Source organism: Hyaena hyaena, unplaced genomic scaffold, assembly GCF_003009895.1.
Source record: "Hyaena hyaena isolate Hyena2069 unplaced genomic scaffold, ASM300989v1 scaffold_70, whole genome shotgun sequence".
NCBI classification, from domain to species: Eukaryota; Metazoa; Chordata; class Mammalia; order Carnivora; family Hyaenidae; genus Hyaena; species Hyaena hyaena.
Genome location: NW_024080701.1, coordinates 1,704,473 through 1,722,865, shown reverse-complemented (window position 1 = coordinate 1,722,865; position 18,393 = coordinate 1,704,473). Strand labels below are relative to the sequence as shown.

Below are 18,393 nucleotides of genomic sequence, written 5' to 3'. Positions count from 1 at the left end.
TCTCACGGTTCGTGGGTTTGAGCCCCGCGTCAGGCTCTGTGCTGACTGCCAGCTCAGAGCCTGGAACATGTTTCAGATTCTGTATCTCCCTCTCTCTCTGACCCTCCCCCGCTCACGCTCTCTCTCTCTCTCAGAAATAAATAAAACATTTTAAAAAAGAATTAGCTTATCAGTTTCCGAAAAAAGAAATTCTCAGAAATAAGTAAAACATTAAAACCTTTTAAGAAAAAAAAGAATTAGCTTATCAGTTGCTGAAAAAAGAAAATTGTGATTTTGTTGAAGATTATGTTCAATCTATAGACCCAGCTGGGGGAAATTTTTTAACATTGCCTTAAGAAGAAAGATTATATTAGGAAACTCCTAAAAACTATAACTAAAAGAGAAGACAACTCAAAGATGTTATAGTTTTCTTTAACACTGTAAGGTAGCAAAAAAAAAAAAAAAAAGGCACAGGCTCTACCTTTGTTTGTTACTCTTCTATTTTCTTTGCTTCATTTTTCTAAATCATTTCTGTATCTTACACTTTAAAGAATGTTTATAAGTATGTAAAATGCTTTGCAAATGTATCTATTCTCTTGTAAATGGAATACCTCACACATATATACAGGGGCAAATAAAAAATAAAAGGAACAGCTGTTTTGAAGGTGATGCTGAAAACAAGTCTTTATGAGGAGTACAAGAGAGAGCTTGTGGTGTAGATTTAGATAATTGCAATGGTTAATTGTAGGACAAAAGTGAAGTGGATATAAATTTTAAGGTACTATTTCAAAGAAGTATATGAATTTTTGTTGTGACCTATGACAGTATTTCTATACTTTGATGTTCTCATTCTTTTAACTTCTGCCTTTACATTAGGAAACAATACCTACTGAGAACTTTAGTAAGATCTTTGTGTATACTACCTGTCGCCTTATCATGTGTTCTAGAAGGCCTGATTTCTCTTCACATTGATAGCATGCAGGCAAAATAAAGGGAGAATAAAGAGTATTCTATCTTTTATTGCTTCTGCAGCCGTGAAGTCGGAGACCCTTGTGCATGAAGACAGATTTGTTCTATGGCCTCGGAGTTGGGTGCCGGGGACGATGGCGGCTGCACTGAGCTGGCAAAGCCCCTCTATCTTCAGTATCTGGAGAGGGCCCTCCGGTTGGACCATTTCTTGCGACAGACATCAGCCATCTTCAACAGGAATATTTCTAGGTATGCCGTTACATATTCCCAATGTTTGACCACATTCCTGATTTCCGTCATCCCTTTAGTTTTAGTATTTATGTATTTTAAAGGTTTTGGTATGTATAATATTTTTTTCTTCCTTCTTTCAAATAGAACACAATTAACTTATTTAAAGGATCCATTTCTTCTGTCTACTAACCATAAGTGAAAATATTTTGCTGAGTCAGCTGTGATTGTAGATTTATCATTCTTCAATTTATAGTGATGAAAGTGAAGATGGACTGGATGACAGTAATCCTTTATTGCCCCAGTCTGGGGATCCCTTAATACAAGTTAAGGAAGAACCTCCAAATTCATTGCTTGGTGAATCTTCTGGAGCAGGCAATTCTGGAATGTTAAACACATACTCACTGAATGGAGTTCTGCAGTCAGGTCAGTGTGGTATGAGGTCCCTCTTTGGACTATCCGTTCTCTTGGGGCAGTCGTCCTTTCATTTTTTGTTGTTCTTTATGTTTCTTCACACAGAATCAAAATCTGACAAAGGGAATTTATATAACTTCTCTAAGTTGAAGAAAAGCAGAAAGTGGCTAAAGGTAAGAGATAAGGCAAATGTTTATAATTCAAATACCCTACTAAAATTACAAATAGAAGGGAAGGTTATTGACTCATTCTGGCACATTGGCAGAGATTTTTCCAGACTAGAGTCTACTGTTCTGGGTGTGGTGTTTTGAAGAGATCATGGAGAAAATTCTAGAGGCCTCAATGATGTTCACTTTAGCAAACATTTCTGAGTATAAAGCATTGTGAAGAGTAAAAAAACAGATGAGATCTTTGCTCTCACTGGCTCACATTGTAATAAGGGTTATTAATGTCCTTTTCTTTAGTTACTGAGTAGTTCAACAAATGTTGATTGAGTACATCCTATCTGCCTGATTCTATTGTAGACATAAAGCATTCCTGCCCTGTAGAACTTACATTCAGATTGGGGGAGGTAGTGAGTAGTAAGTCTGTAAACAAAGAAATAAAAATGGCTTTTTAAAAGAGGTAACATTTCAGCTGATTTCTGAATGACCGTAACTATGTGAATGTTTTACAGAAGAGCATTTTTAAAAATGTTTATTTTGAGAGCAGGTGGGAGAGAATGAGAATCCCAAGCAGGCTCCACATGGTCAGTACAGAACTTGACCTGGAGGCTCGAACTCATGAACTGTGAGATCATGACCTGAGCTGAATCAAGAGTCAGATACTTAACCAATTGAGCCACCCAGGCACCCCTCAGATAAGAGCGTTTCAGTCAGAAGGAACAGAACTGCAGACTTCCTGAGAAAGGACACAGCTCAGTATGTTGGAGCACATGAGAGAGGGGATGATAGAAGATGAGGTTCAAGAACCTGATTGTGTAGGGTCTTGTGCAACATGTTAAGGAATTTGTATTTTACTCTGATAAATTTCTGTGAGTGTTTATAGGCAAGGAAATGGTATAATCTTGTTTATACTCTTACAAGATAAATGTCATTGGCCCAACTGAGTTAAGGGTAGCATTTCTTCTGTTGAAACCAATTATTCCTCTATTGGTTAATTTTCCTGTGAAGAGCTCAAAGTAATTTAAAGGTACTCTTTCATTATTATCACTAGGTCCTTTAAAAAGCTCATGTGTAAAAGGCCTCATATACTTCATATCATTGTGGCTTTTGGGAATGCAGAAATCTCTGTTTAGCCATCACATTTGTAAAAATCGAGATATAATTGATATGCCATAAAATTTACCTGTTTAAAGTATGTAATTTAGTAATTTTTAGTATATTCTTAAAGTTTTATGCAGCCTGTACTACTAATTTCAGAACATTTTTATCACTTCAAAAAGAAGCTGTCCCATTGGCATTCACTTCCCATTCTCTACTCCCCATAGCCTCTGGCAGCCACTAATCTTCTATGGATTTGCCTTTTCTGGACATTTCATATAAGTGAGGTCATATCATATGTGGCCTTTTGCACCTGGCTTCTTTCACTTAGCATAGTTTTCAAGGTTCATTCGTGTGTGGCACAGATCAGTACTACTTTGCTTTTCATGGCTGAATAATATTTCATTGTCTGGATAATAACAAAATCAATTAATGATTTTTGGGTTGTTTCTTTTTTATTAGCCATCACCGCTTGCTTTCTGTATTCCTTTATACCCAATAGGTTGTTTCTTTGTGTTTAGGTTGTTTTTTTTTGCCTTGGTATTGGACAGTTAAAATATCTTCTGTAAGTGCTTAGTTATATCTAGCTTTGTTGCTGTTTATAGCATTTCTATGTATTATTTCTCTTGAATTCACGCCCACTAGGTTCAGTTGGTATGTTTTTCTTTTCCACTTGGATTGGTAACAAATAATGTAAAGGGAACTGAAATGAATGTCTTCCAGCTACTTCTGTCTTTGTGTTGGGGAAAAATGCTTGGGTTTTAAATGGAATTACTTCATAGTGAGAGATTTCCATTTCCATTTCCTCCCGTTTGCAGAGCATTCTGCTAAGCGATGAGTCCAGTGAGGCAGATTCTCAGAGTGAAGACAATGAAGAAGAAGAAGAAGAGGAAGAAGAAGAAGAGGAAGAGCTCAACCTCAGCAGAGAAGAACTTCATAACATGTTACGGCTGCATAAATATAAGAAACTTCACCAGAATAAGTATAGCAAAGACAAGGAGGTAAGAGTTTCAGTAGAAATCTCAGACCTTCATTCTGGGTATTTAACCTCTGGTTAACATTCATTGAAGATAACGTCATTTTACTTTTTTTTTTTTTAATGTTCATTTATTTTTGAGAGAGAGTAAGCAGGGGAAAGGCAGAGAGAAGGTTACAGAGCATCCCAAGCAGGCTCCATGCTGACAACAGAGAGAGCCCAGTATGGGGCTTGAACTGACAAACCATGAGATTGTGACTTGAGCCAAATACTTGACCATCTTAGCCACCCAGGCGCCCCATACATCATTTTACTTTTATATTTAGATTGATGGTGGTGGTTCTCATACAAGCTTAATTGAAATATATTTCACATTCCAAAAATATTTAGCCTTTTAAAGTGTACACTTCAGTGGTTTTTATAGTATATTCATAGAGATGTGTAACTATTTTCACTCTATAATTCCAGAATGTTTTCTCACTGCAGAAGGAAACCCCAGTCCCCTTAGCTATTGCCTCTCATTTTCTCCATTTCTCTAGCCCCAGGTAGCCACTTGTCACTGTAAATGTGCTTGTTACAGACATTGTATACAAATAGAACAATATATGATCCTTTGTGTCTAGCTTCTTACTTAGCATGTTTTCAGAGTTCATTCATGTTGTAGCATGTACCTGTATTTTATGGCCAAATAAGATTCCATTGTATGAACATACTGCATTTTACTTAATCCTTGTATCACTTAATGAATTAAGTGGATTGTTTCTACTTTTTGGCTTTTATGAATCATAGCTATGAGGAGTGAGTTGTTTCCACTTTCGACTGTTAGGAATAATGTTGCCAAGAAGATTTGTATATAAGTTTTCAGTGTGGACCTATGTTTTCATTTCTCTTGGGTATATACCTAGAAGAGGAATTGCTGGGTCATATGATAATTCTATGCTTACCCTTTTGAGGAACTGCCAGGCTGCTTTCCAAAGTGTCTGCTCCGTTTTAAGTTCTAGTAGTTCCTTTTTTAATGTAGTTGCTCTTTGGAAATGTTCCTATCTTGAAAAAACTCCCTTTCTTCACATACTAACATTAGATTAATGATAGTTTTAGTGGCAGCTATTTGAGTGCTGTTACTTCTGATTTTTGTCAGAAGTGTAGCACTTTGTACATAATGAGCAATAGCATATTTGAAGACCTGAAAACTTTCTAGCAATTAGTTACCATCAAAGTTAGTTCAGAAAACTTTGAATAATATGCTGAAGGAGTAATAAATAAACCTGTAGGAGTAATAAATAGTGAGGTATCTGGCTTTTTTGACTTAGAGTTCCTTTTTTTTTTTTTTTTTTTTTAATATTTTATTTATTTCTGAGAGAGAGAGAGAGAGAGACACAGTGCAAGCAGGGGAGGGGTCGGAGAGAGAGGGAAATACAGAATCCGAAGCAGGATCCAGGCTCTGAGCTAGCTGTCAGCACAGAGCCCAACGTGGGGCTTGAACCCAGGAACCGTGAGATCATGACCTGAGCCGAAGTCGGACACCCAACCAACTGAGCCACCCAGGGGCCCCTTAGAGTTCCTTCTAAAAGTACAATGCTAGGCATTTGGTCTTTGAGATATTTGGTCTTGTTTTGTTTTGTTGTGTTTTGTTTGTTGAGTATAACTGACACACAGTATTATATTCCAGGTGTATAACATCATGATTCAACATCTCTATACATTATATTATGCTCACAAGTGTAACTACCATCTGTTACTGGATAACGGTGTTACAATATCATTGAATGGTTCCCTGTGTTGGACCTGTTATTTCCATGACTTACTCATTCCATAACTGGAATCCATGCCTCCCACTCCCTTTCACCCATTTTGCCCAACCCCCATCATCCTCCCCTCTGACAACCATCAGTCTTTTCTCTTTATAGGTCTGATTCTGCTTTTTGTTTTTTAGATTCCAATTGCAAGTGAAATCCTGTGATATTTGTCTTTTTCAGTCTGATTTATTTCACTGAGCATAATACACTCTAGGTCCATTCACGTTGTCACAAATGGGAAGAGTTTATATATATATGTAGATATGCATACATACATATACACACACGTACACATACATATAAATATATATGCCACATTTTTATTTATTCACCTATCAGTGAACACTTAGGTTGTTTTTATATCTTGGCTACTGTAAATAATGCTGTAGTAAACATAAGAATGCATTTATTTTTTTGAATTAGTGTTTTTAGTTTCTTTGGGTAAATACCCAGTAGTAGAATTATTGAATCAAATGATATTTGTACTTGTAATTTTTTGGAGGAAGCTCCATACTCTTTTCCACAGTGGATGAACCAATTTTCATTCCCGTCAACAGTGCCCAAAGATTCCTTTTTATCCACATGCTTGCCAACACCTATTTCTTGTCTTTTTGATGCTAGCCATTCTGACAGGTGTAGGGTGATAATCTTATTGTAGTTTTGACTTTCATTTCCCTGATAAGTGAGGTTTATCATCTTTCTACATGTCTGTTGGCCATCTGTATGTTTTTGGGAAATTGTTCAAGTCTTCTGCCTATTTTTTTAATCATTTGATTGGTTTGTTTGGGTTGAGTTGTACAAGTTTTTTATACGTTTTGAATATTAACTCCTTATTGGATATATAATTTGAAAAAATCTTTTCTCATTCATTAGGTTGCCTTTTTGTTTTGTTGATGGTTTCCTTCACTGTGAAAAGGTTTTTATTTTTAGGTAGTCCCAATAGTTTATTTCTGCTTTTGTTTCCCTTACCTTGGGAGGCACATTGGGGAAAACGTTGCTGTGGCTGATGTCAGAGAAATTACTGTCTTATATTTTCTTCTAAAATTTTTATAGTTTTAGGTCTCAAATTTAGGGTTTTGAACCATTTTGAGTTTATTTTTGTTTGTAGTGGTAGAAAGCGGTCCACTTTCATTCTTGTGCATATAGCTGTCTAGTTTTCCCAGCACTGTTGAAGAGACTCTTTTCCCTATTTATATTCTTGCCTCCTTTGACATAGATTAATTGGCCACATAAGGATGAGTTTATTTCTGAGTTCTCTATTCTGTATTGTTGAAATTTTTTCTTTAAGTATGCTCTACACCCAACATGAGACTCTACCTCATGACCCTGAGATCAAAAGTCATGTGCTCTACCAAGTGAGCCAGCCAGGCACCCCTTATCTCTGGGTTTTCTATTCTATTCCATTCATCTATATGTCTTTATTTGTGCCAGTACCATACTGTTTTGATTACTAAAGCTTTGTAGTAGATCTTAAAATCTGGAATTGTGATACTTCCAACTTTGTTTTTCTTTCTCAAGATTGCTTTGGCTATTTGGGGTGGTTCCATACAAATTTTAGTGTTATTTTTTCAAAGTGCTATTGATATTTTAATAGGGATTGCAATACTTGGCCATTTTTAAAAATTTATTTATTTTGAGAGAGAGGGAGGGAGGAAGCAGGACAGGGGCAGAGAAACGGGGAAAGAGAGAATCCCAAGCAGGCTCCACACTATTCAGTTCAGAGCCACATGCAGGGCTTGAACTCATGAACTGGAAAATCAGGACCTGAGCTGAAGTCAGATGTTTATCCAACTGAACCATCCGGTGCCCCAGGTCTTTTTTTTTTTTTTAAACTGTAGTTAATTATTCTTGAGAGAGCACACAAGAGCATGAGCAAGGGAGGATCAGAGAGAGGGAGGGAGAAAGAGAGAATCCCAGGCAGGTTCTACACTATCAGTATGCTGGATGTGGGGTTTGAGCCCACAAACGACAAGATTGTGGCCTGAGCCAAAATCATGAGACAGATGCTCAACCAACTGAGCCACCAGACACCCCTACTTGGTCTTTTTTTAATTGAAGTAAAATATACATATGGGAAACTTTATAAGTTTTATTAACTGTGCAGCTCAATGAATGCTCATTCAATTTTGACCATTGACAGAGGACCTTGTTGTAGTTCTCCATGTCACTTTTTTGTCCTAATTTCAGTTCTCGGACTGGCTGCAAATTAGGAAAGAGAGTCAACAGTGGACTGCTTAATTTTAATTTATATTCATATTTATCCATTGGTAAATAGATAAGGCAAATGAATGTAAGCTTTGCAGATCAATTGAAATGCATTGTTTGAAAGAATCTCTTTCTGGACAGAAAGAAAAATTGATTATTCATGTGTTAGAATTCTGGCAACATAGGCATTATCCATAATGTTGGCAGTCTCTCTTAGTGGGAGATAAAGAGTGAACAAATAGGTGAATTGGGATGGTTGGTGACTCTCTGAACCAAAGAGAAGACTAAAAGTCAGAATAACAGGTATCAGACCTTAGTAAATCTGAGGACCTGTTGGTAATAGAAATATGATTTATTTCTTGTGGATGAATAACATGAGGAGCCCTTTCTGCAGTTAATTGCATCTTTCAAATATGTGTCAGGACCAAGTAAATATTCTGGTGGAAATTCAGAAGCATGAAGCATTTTCCTTTCTTAAGTTATTTTTAGCAACTTGCCATGTACACAGCTGATGAATCCATTTTGTTTTGAAGTAAAGAAATCATTCACTTTGAAGTACTACATCTTTGTGGGTCATTCTGTGGGAAGAACGCCGTGTTTAGGAATGATGGCTTTTCTTTGGCTCAACTTTTTGTAGTAAAGGTGATTTGAAGCAGGCTTTGAACACAGACCAGCCCTTCTAAGCCTCACCACTGTTTTTGCCTGCTTCAGTTACAGCAGTACCAGTACTACAGTGCAGGCCTGCTCTCTACATATGACCCTTTCTATGAGCAACAACGGCACCTGCTTGGACCCAAAAAAAAGAAATTTAAAGAGGAAAAGAAACTTAAAGGTGAGCATATTGACCTGCCTTCCACATTTACTCTTTTTAGTTTCAGGGTGGTGTGTAGCCTGTTAGTACATTTGGACTTTGAACATATGCATACAGTAGAAACTTTCTTTATCTGAAAAACCCTACTCTTCCCTATCTAAGTCGTATTATTAACCTTATTTCACATTTGGTTTATGATCTCTTCTAGAATTATAAAGGTGTAAAACTACAGATTCCTAGCCAAAGGTTTAAGTCAGTTACTTTATTCTTCTTTCTTCTTTGCACTCTTCCAAATGTTGAAAATGTTCTGGGAGAGGAAGAAGTTGGTTATGCACAGGGAAGTATGAAGAGCAACCAGAAGTGTGGGGAATAAGTTATGATTGTTGATATGTGTGGAAAATTAAAATAGATAATCTGTCTTGCATATGTTTATTTGCATGTTTGCCAGGAAATATGCTTTCCTCCCTTACTGAGCTCTAAGCAGCTGGAAATCAGGAAGGAAATAGGAAGGGAAAGTTTTAAACTCTGTGTACAAGTCAGATTTTGTTTATCTGAAGGTATACACTCTATTCAGAAATTCTCGTAAGCCTTTTCCCCTTTCTCCCACACCCTCCAAGTTTAAATTTGTATTTTCTCATCCTCTGCACCCCGTCCCCCACAGTTAGTTTTTTGTTCTATGTGTGATTTTCTCTTCACAGATCTTAATGTCCTATCAGTTAACACATTTTTTTCTTTTTTTGTTATTTTCTTTAATCACCTTACATTGCCGCCAAGTAGAAATATTTCCTTCCTTTTGGCCATTACTTGAGTTCCTGGTGCTTCATAAGTCTCCCTTCCTGTTGTTGGGTTCAACAGGAATTCAGTTTTTAGGTTTTATTCTGTGTTTCTCTTTCATGTAAACATAGGGAGTATCCAGTGTTCGTTTCCAAGGTAGTGAGATTTTCCTCTTGGAATATTCATTGGCCTGAATAGATAAAGAGATAAACATTGCCAGCCTCACCTGGAATGAGGAAGGAACCTTGAGTTTTCTTAAAGTGTTGAGGTTGTTTGTGGTTGTCTTCTGTGGAAAGGCAGAAATGCAACATTCTCAGAGTCTGTTCTCTTTGCAGCCAAGTTGAAAAAAGTGAAGAAAAAAAGGCGAAGGGATGAAGAACTTTCCTCTGAAGAATCTCCTCGTTGCCACCACCACCAGACCAAAGTCTTTGCCAAGTTCTCTCATGATGCACCACCTCCTGGCACCAAGAAGAAGCACTTATCCATTGAGCAGCTCAATGCTCGTCGCAGGAAAGTATGGCTCAGCATTGTGAAAAAGGAACTACCAAAGGTATGTGAGTGCCTCCAGCATAGATGGCATGTTGTATCTCCCTCCCCTCTAAAGAGGAGCCGTGGGAGCGAGATACCTTTACAGTGTTGAGAAGGAAAACTAACCTCATGGAATTAAGATAATGCTGAATAGTACTCTTGTCAGTTAACTATTTTTTCTAGATTTTGATCAGAACTCATAAGACACTTAGTTGTGTGGTGTTCCTTGTCCAAAAAATGGAGGGAGACCTCTCTGAGAAAGGATAGCAGTGTTCTTTCTTACAGCAGTAGAGATTGGACATCAAATTAATAGATGATAACAGAGGAAATGAAAATGAGATGGCGGAGTTATATTTTTTTAGAAAATTTACAACTATTTCAACGTTACTGAATAATCACAGGCATTGGAAGAAATGTGAATGATTCAAGAGAAAGATGTGTAAGCATTCTATTTGCTATTTTATTTTGATAAAATTTCAAACTTGAAAGTTTCATACAAGGAATGTCCTTATACCCTTCTCAGTTTGCATTTTATTTAGTTACTTGCCCTATAAATTGAGTGCAGCCTTAATAGAAATATGAATACGGTATTTTCTGAATTTAGAAAAATTGATACGAAACTCAAAAGAAAAAAAATCAGATTACAAGTATTGCTAGAGAACACTGAAAAAGCCACATGAAACATTAAAATATGCCATAAAATCTCTGTAATTAAAACAATGTAGTCCTGCCACATGCATAGGAAAACAAATCAGTGGAATAGACTAATAGATGTAAAATTTTTTTTTAATTAATTTATTTTTTGAGAGAGAGAGAGGGAGGGAGAACCTGCGGGCAGGGGAGGGGCAGAGAGAAAGAATCCCAAGCAGGCTCCACATTGTCAGCGGCAAGCCTGATGTGGGGCTCAAACTCACCAACTGTGAGATCATGACCTAAGACTGAAGTCAAGAGTCAGACGCTTAACTGACTGAGCCATCCAGGTGCCCCTAGACTAATAGACTTTTAATAAATGGGTGCTGGAACAACTAGGTAGCCATTTGGAAAAAGACAAAATTAGATCTGTTTCTTACACATACACTCCAAACGTATTAAGGTTCTTAGTATAAAAAATGAAACCATACAAAAACTAGAGGAAAAGGATTATGTTTCTATTTAACCTTGGCAAAGCAGAAGTGTGACTCAGCATATCCAGAGGCAATGAAAGAAAACATTGGTAAATTTGACTAAATACAAATAAATTTTTTTTAATGTTTTATTTATTTCTGAGAGAAAGAGAGGGAGACAGTGTGAGTAGGAGAGGGTCAGAGAGAGAGGGAGACACAGAATCTGAAACAGGCTCCAGGCTCTGAGCTGGCTGTCAGCACAGAGCCCAACGCAGGGCTCGAACCTATGATCTTTGAGATCATGACCTGAGCTTAAGTTGGATGCTTAACTGACCGAGCCACCCAGGTACCCCAGAAATAAATTTTTTCATGACAAAAGACAGCAGATAAAGTGGTAAAAATTATTTACATTGTATATGACAAAATGCTCTTATCTCTAGTATATAAAGAACTCTTGAAACTTGAGGGCCAAAGGACCACAAATATAGTAGACGAGTAAAATTATGGGAATAGACAATTCGTAAAGATACAAAAATGGCTCTTAAACATCAAAAAGGTTCAAAGACTCATAATTGGAGTAGTGTAAAATAACACCTACATACCAGTTTTCACTTATCATGATGGCAAACATTTGAAAGTATGATTACACATTCTTTTAAGGAGGCTATAGGGAAAGGAACACTTTCTTACATTGCTGCTAGAAATGCAAATCAGAGAGCATTATTCTGGAGGGCAAGTTGGCAGTACCTAACAATCTCCGTATGCACTTATCTTTCAGACCAGCTTCCACTTCTAGGAGTTATCCTGAGGCTAAACCTCCAACAGTACAAAATACATGTAACCAGTTACTCATTGCAGCATTATTTTTAATTAGAAAATAAACAACTTTAATGCCTTTACGTGGGGCTTGAATTGAATTCTGGTAGATAGATATACAAAATGGATTGTTCTCCCGCTGTTAAAAAGAAATAATGAGGACGACCTTTCTGAAGTGACATGGAGTAATTTCTAAGACATACTGTCAAGTGAGAAAAGCAGAACAAAAGGAAGCATCTATAGTATAAACCTTTCATATAAGCAAAACAGGAATATAAGAAAATACAGAAATTCTCACTCATGCAAGACATTCAAGAAGGATAAACCTGAAATTGAAGCGTTGATTTCTTATAGCGGGCAGGTGGGAAAAATGTAGAAAGGAAGGAATGGGAGCAGGTTAGCAGGATGAAGGTACAGTCTTTGAGTACATCTTTTTGTATGTAGGGCTGACTTTGAGAATCATAGTACTCTAACATACTCCTCATATATCCCCATAATAAAACAATTAAAACCATTCAGGGTGTGGGAAGGGAATTAGGTTGAGAGGATATGTGGGCAAAGTGGAATAAAAACAGAAACAAACGGGGTATCTGGGTGGCTCAGTTAGTTGAGTGTGTGACTCTTGATTTTGGCTCAGGTTATGGTCTTGCGGTTAAGGAGTTTAAGCCTCATATCCGGGCTCTGTACTGATCTTTTGGAGCCTGCTTTGGATCTTCTCTCTCCCAGCTCTCTCTGCCCCTCTCCCGCTTGTGCACACACATGCTGTCTCTCAAAATAAATAAACTTAAAAAAAAAATCAAGAACACATGTTAACTGTATTAGAAATGAGTAATGTATAATCAAGTTGCAGGGATCGGAAAAGAAAAGGACTCCCCGAAATAACTGAGGAAATCAATATTTTGACTTGATACCAAAAGAACTGTATATTGATGCTATGATTGATATAGTGTTTCTTACAAAATAATGGGTTAGAATTTGGAAACTACTCTGTATGTTTACTAGAATTGAACAAACAAGTAAATATGTTGTGGATGACGGCCAGTTTCTCACTATTGGAAACACTTAAAGTGAAGTCTTTGAAATTTCATTAGAGTCAGAGCTCTCAGTATAAATTCATGGTTTTTTTTTTAATGTATGTGTATATATATGTATATATACACAGTTAAATGTGTACAGAAATATAGTGTGTATGCATAGGTAAGTGTATATATATATATACGTATGCATGTATATATATATACATACATATATATATATACACACACACACACACTTAATTTCTAGCTAACTCTTTGCTGAGAATGCCTAGAAGCAGTGATAATCTAGTAACAATGAAGTTACCTAGTACCCAGATCTTGATTTCTCAACACCTTTTATTCTCTAATAAAGTTAAGGAAGTGCTTGAAGAAAGATGGGGAGTGTGAGATTGTCAGAACACAGGAGCCAATCTGAAGGAGCTCTTCATGGCTAAAGTTAGAACAATTGAGCAATGAAATCAATAATAATAATAATACTGAATTTTAACATATAGAATAAAAGAGGTATCAGTGAGGCCATACTGTTATAAATAAATAAGCAAACAGGTAAGTTAGAAGGAACCACACTCTTCCTTGCAGTAGAATTCCAGTTAATAGGAAAGAAGTTGTGAATCATCATTAACACAAGTACCATGGTAGTAATTGTTGCAGACTGGATCCATTGATAAAGGCTAATACCAGAGGATGAAAGAGGAGAACCAGAGCTTGCACAAAGTATCTACCCAGCATATACATCTTAGCACAAAAAGAAAGATAGTAATTATCATGGGTAGTTACTACCATGATAAGGTGATAGAATCTACCTTATCCAAATGATCTAAGTAATCACTAGTAGACATCATGAACGTAATGTGACACACTGAGAAGAACTTGTCATTTCTGGGGTATTCTTGCCAAAATGCATAATGTCATTCCAATCATGAGAAAACACCAAAAAAATCACAGACTTTGGGAAATTCTACAGAATAACTGGTTGGTGCCTTTCAGAAGTGTCAAGGACATAAGAGAAAGATTAAACTGTTACATACAGGAAGAAACTAAGGAGAAAAGCAACTAAATACGTTGTGGGATCCTGTTACAAAATCCTGGAACAGGAAAAGGATTTTAGTAGAGAAATTGTTGACATTCAGATAAGACTTGTAATTTAATTAATATTTACCAATGTTATTTTCCTTTCTTAATATAGTAAAACCTTGGTTTGTAAGCATAGTTTTTTCTGGAAACATGCTTGTAATCCAGAGCATCATACATCAAAGTGAATTTCCCCATAAGAAATAATGGTACATGTGCTGCTGAAGTGAGCACAGAAATAATGGAAACTCAGATGACTCATTTCATAATCAAAAAATATTCATATAAAATAATTATAATACTGTAATATAATATAAAATAAAATACAAAATACAAAGAAGAATAAATTAACCTGCACTTACCTTTGAAAGCCTTTGTGTCTGGTTTCAGGGAGACAAGAGAGGAGCATTATTGTGTAGGACAACTTTCACTATCACTAATAGAATCACTGCTGTCTATTGGCTCAATGGAGTCTTCTGCATAAGAGCCATCATATATGCTCGCATGGATATTGACTACAGTACAGTATTAAACTGTATTTAATGTAACTGGCAATAAGGCAGCAGAGGAAAGGGTCTTTATCTGCAGGAAGCCTGACCTTTAATGAAGCAAAGCATTCCTAACCTTATTCTTGTATGGAAAAGCAAAGGACTGTCTATAGGTGCTTTGAAATGACAAAAAATACATTAGTCCCAGTTGGAGCACCTTCCAGCATTCTGAAAAATCCGTGATTTCTGCCAAACACTGACATGTGACTGAGCATCCGAGTATAGGAGAAAATCACCCACAGTCCCACAAAGAGAGAGAGAGAAAGGTAGGAGAAGAACCCTTGGCGCAGTTATGATCATGTGACATTCCACATCATGTACTACTTGTATTATAAGACATCACTCGTTTATCAAAATTAATAGAAACGTTTGCTCATCTTGTGGAACACTCACAGAGCAAGTTACTCTTAATCCAAGGTTTTACTGTAATTGTATTCTGTGGGGTGCCTGAGTGGCTTCTTCAGTTAAGCATGGACTCTTGTTTGGCTCAGATCATGATCCCATGGTTTGTGTCGAACTCCTTGCTGACAGTGGGGAGCCTGCTTGGGATTCTCTCTGTCTCTCTGTCTCTCTCTCTCTCTCTCTCTCTCCCCCCCCTCCCCCAACCCCACTAGCTCTCTATCTCTTTCTCTCAAAATAAGTAAATAAACATTTATTATTTAAAAAAAATTTTTTTGTAAGGTTTATTTATTTTGAGAGAGAGAGACAGAGTGTGAGCAGGGGAGGGGCAGAGAGAGAGGGAGACACAGAATCCCAAGCAGGTTCCAGGCTCTGAGCTGTCAGCACAGGGCCTGATGTGGGGCTTGAACCCATGAGCATGATCATGACCTGAGCTGAAGTCAGAGGCTCAACCAACTGAGCCACCCAGGCACCCCAAATAAACACTTAAAATAATTGTATTCTAGTTAATGTAAGATGCTAAACTAGGGAAAGCAGCAGGAGGGATATAAGGGAACTCTATATTATTTTTTGCTACCTTTCTCTAAGTCTAAAATTACTTCAAAACAAAGTTTTATAATGCTATGGCAAGAATAATGCAAAGAACTACCATGTATCTTTCACTCATACTTAGCAATGTTTGCTTCCTTGGCTTTTGTTATATCAGTGCATACTTTTTTCTCACCCATTTTGAGGGATAGTTTGACACTTTGTACTGAACTTCCTTGTAGTAATTCAGTGTGTTTCCTAAGAAAAAGAGGATTCTATCATACAGAACCACAGTGCGGTTATAAAGATTATTATCTAATCCACAGACCATATTTAGATTCCATCAGTTGTCTCTGTAATATTCTTTATATGGCTTTTATTCCTTGATGGAATCCAGGATCCAATCTAGGACTACATATTTCATTTAGTTGTCACATCTGTTTAATCTCCTTTAAATCTGACAGTTTCTCAGCCTTCATTTCTCATTACATTTTTATTTTTTAAGAGTATAGGCCTGTTATTTTGTACAATGTTTCTGAATTTGAGTTTGTATGATTCCTCATGATTAGATTTGAGTTATTCGTTTTGGGCAGGATTACCAAACAAGTGATATATCCTTCTTGGTATGTCACATGAGGAGGCACATGACCCATTGTTCCAATTTGATGATATTAGCTTTGATCCCTTGATATGTTTATGCTTCTTTACAATTAGCATTTTCCCCCCATGCCAATAAAGTATTTTTGGAGAGAGAGTTTATAGAAGAACATTCTTGATGAAAGAAGATATGGGGAAACCATCTTTGTACCTGGTGAATAGAATTCAAAATGATGCCCTTCTGGGTGGCTCAGTAGGTAGAGCATGCAACTCTTAATCTTGGGTTCATGAGTTCAAGCCCTACATTGAGTGTAGAGATTACTTAAAAAGTAAATAAAAATAATTTTTTAAAAAAGATGCCCTTCTGATGATCAAGAATTCAGTAGGAATATTTGAGATTCTTTTTAAAAATTTTAACATTTTCATTTATTTTTTGAGAGACAGAAACAGAGCATGAGTGGAGGAAGGGCAGAGGGAGAGGGAGACACAGAATCTGAAACAGGTTCCAGGCTCTGAGCTGTCAGCCCAGAGCCTGACGTGGGGCTCAAACCTATGAACTGTGAGATTATGACCTGAGCCAAAATTGGCCACTTAAGCAACTGAGCCACCCAGGTGCCCCAAGACTTTTGTCCTTTAAGTGGTAGTAGCTGCTTAAGCATTTAGTAGGAGAAAGTTTTGATAAAAGGCCTAAAAATTCCCAAAAGCAGATCATCTGAGGTTGGAATTTTATAGAAATGGCTGTTAGGCTGTCTGTGTAACTTTGTACCCACTGTTTCTTCAGAATTGGGGGTGGGGAGCTCTTTAACAGTCAGAGTCACTCAGCTGTGCCTGTGCTGTGTCTTCTCTTATGTCAACTGGATCATCATAGGAAATCAGGTTTTTTTATTGAGGTTTTTTTATTTGTTTGTTTTAACTGAATTGGAAGACAAAATTGGCAGCTCATGACTGGTTTGTTGGCTGCTGAGTCATCTTGTGTTACGTCTGCCTTGGAATATTTTTGTTGGAGAAGATGAAGCTTAGTGAAGCTTAAGTGTTGGCAGAAATTAATAGTGGCAGCAGGTTTGTTCTGGTTGGAGGATAGAATCACCAACCAGAAGGCTATTTTACCCTTCTCCTAACAATTTGTGTATGTCAACGCCTGCTATCTCAGCCTCTTTACAGATGGGCTCTGCAAAGAGGTGTGTATGAGTCAGTGTTTAGGGTTAGTGCTAGGGTTTAGGGCATTTTGTTATATTTTCCTCGTCCACTTGAGGCCTGTAATATAACTTAAATTCTTTCTAAAATATACAGAAGACTGTTTAAGGTAAGCACAGCATTAGCTTATTCTTTTTCATGCTGCTTGAGTAGCTTTGTGTGTGGTTCTGAGTTGGTGCATTTGGATAACTTTATTTTTTAACCCTTGAGGAGTTGAATAAAAGACAGTGTCAGTCTACACAATCTTATTTCAAAAGACTCCTAAATGATATAATTGTTTTTAAATATTTTAGGCCAACAAACAGAAAGCTTCAGCTCGTAACCTGTTTCTCACCAATAGCAGAAAGGTAAATTGTAGTTTTATATTTCCCATTTTATGTTATGTTGAAATATGTCTATGGTTGCTGCTCTTGTTGTCTCTTGTGACCTGGTTGAATACCTTAGGTACTCTAGTAGTACTTAAGAGAATTTATAAATGTTTTCTATTTTATAAATAAAATTTCTCTTCCTCCCATTTCTGGTATTTGAACCTTTTTAGAAGAGACCATGGCCTGCTCTTATTCCTTAGGCAGATCATGGAAGCTTCATCTGTTCAGTCTCTTTATCAAAGAAATGATGATTATTAATATTAATACCTTCCTTTAGAAGGAAGTAACACAACTTCCTTTGAAATCTGTGAGATCAGATGAGATAATGTTATTGGTTCTGTTTTCCTGGGCTAGTCACTCATCCTCACTTTCTTCATCTGTAAAATGAGGATGTTGATACTACCAATGACGTAGAGTTTTTTTGAAAAAATAAATTAGTTTAATGATGTTAGGTGTAGAATGGTGCCTAGCATATAATGAGCATTAATTAGCTATTATTATCGATGTATATGATAGTACTTTGTAACTTCCCAACAAATCTCCGGACATTATACTTTTTTTCCATCTAAGGTGCCAGTATGTGTATAGATTTTTTCATTCCGTGTATTACCTCAGGGTCTGTGTCTGGATCTTAGTGCTGTGCAGGGAAATGAACCACACTGTGGGAGAAGGAGATGTGGCCATAGAAAGACTGTATACTGAACAGACTGAGGAATGCTGTGGTTTAGAGCTAAAGGAAAACTGGCTGTGGTGTTGGGTCCTTCTCCTTTGTGAGAGTACTTTTGTCATC

The 18,393-nt window shown here is 36.9% G+C and overlaps 1 protein-coding gene across 4 annotated transcripts in view; it reads left to right on the top strand.

The window, feature by feature from the left end:
* Positions 1 to 18,393, top strand: part of INO80 (INO80 complex ATPase subunit) — a 131,526-nt gene that overhangs the window by 25,769 nt on the left and 87,364 nt on the right. For 3 of the 4 annotated variants that reach the window (XM_039232833.1, XM_039232831.1, XM_039232834.1), the window contains exons 2-8: positions 1,012 to 1,197; positions 1,433 to 1,602; positions 1,696 to 1,763; positions 3,671 to 3,853; positions 8,541 to 8,661; positions 9,750 to 9,964; positions 17,529 to 17,582. In XM_039232833.1, coding sequence (XP_039088764.1) covers positions 1,055 to 1,197; positions 1,433 to 1,602; positions 1,696 to 1,763; positions 3,671 to 3,853; positions 8,541 to 8,661; positions 9,750 to 9,964; positions 17,529 to 17,582 — 954 coding nt within the window. In that variant the 5' untranslated portion in view covers positions 1,012 to 1,054. Of the gene's footprint in view, positions 1 to 1,011; positions 1,198 to 1,432; positions 1,603 to 1,695; positions 1,764 to 3,670; positions 3,854 to 8,540; positions 8,662 to 9,749; positions 9,965 to 17,528; positions 17,583 to 18,393 lie in introns of those variants that run through there. The other variant, XM_039232835.1, reaches the window with a different exon arrangement.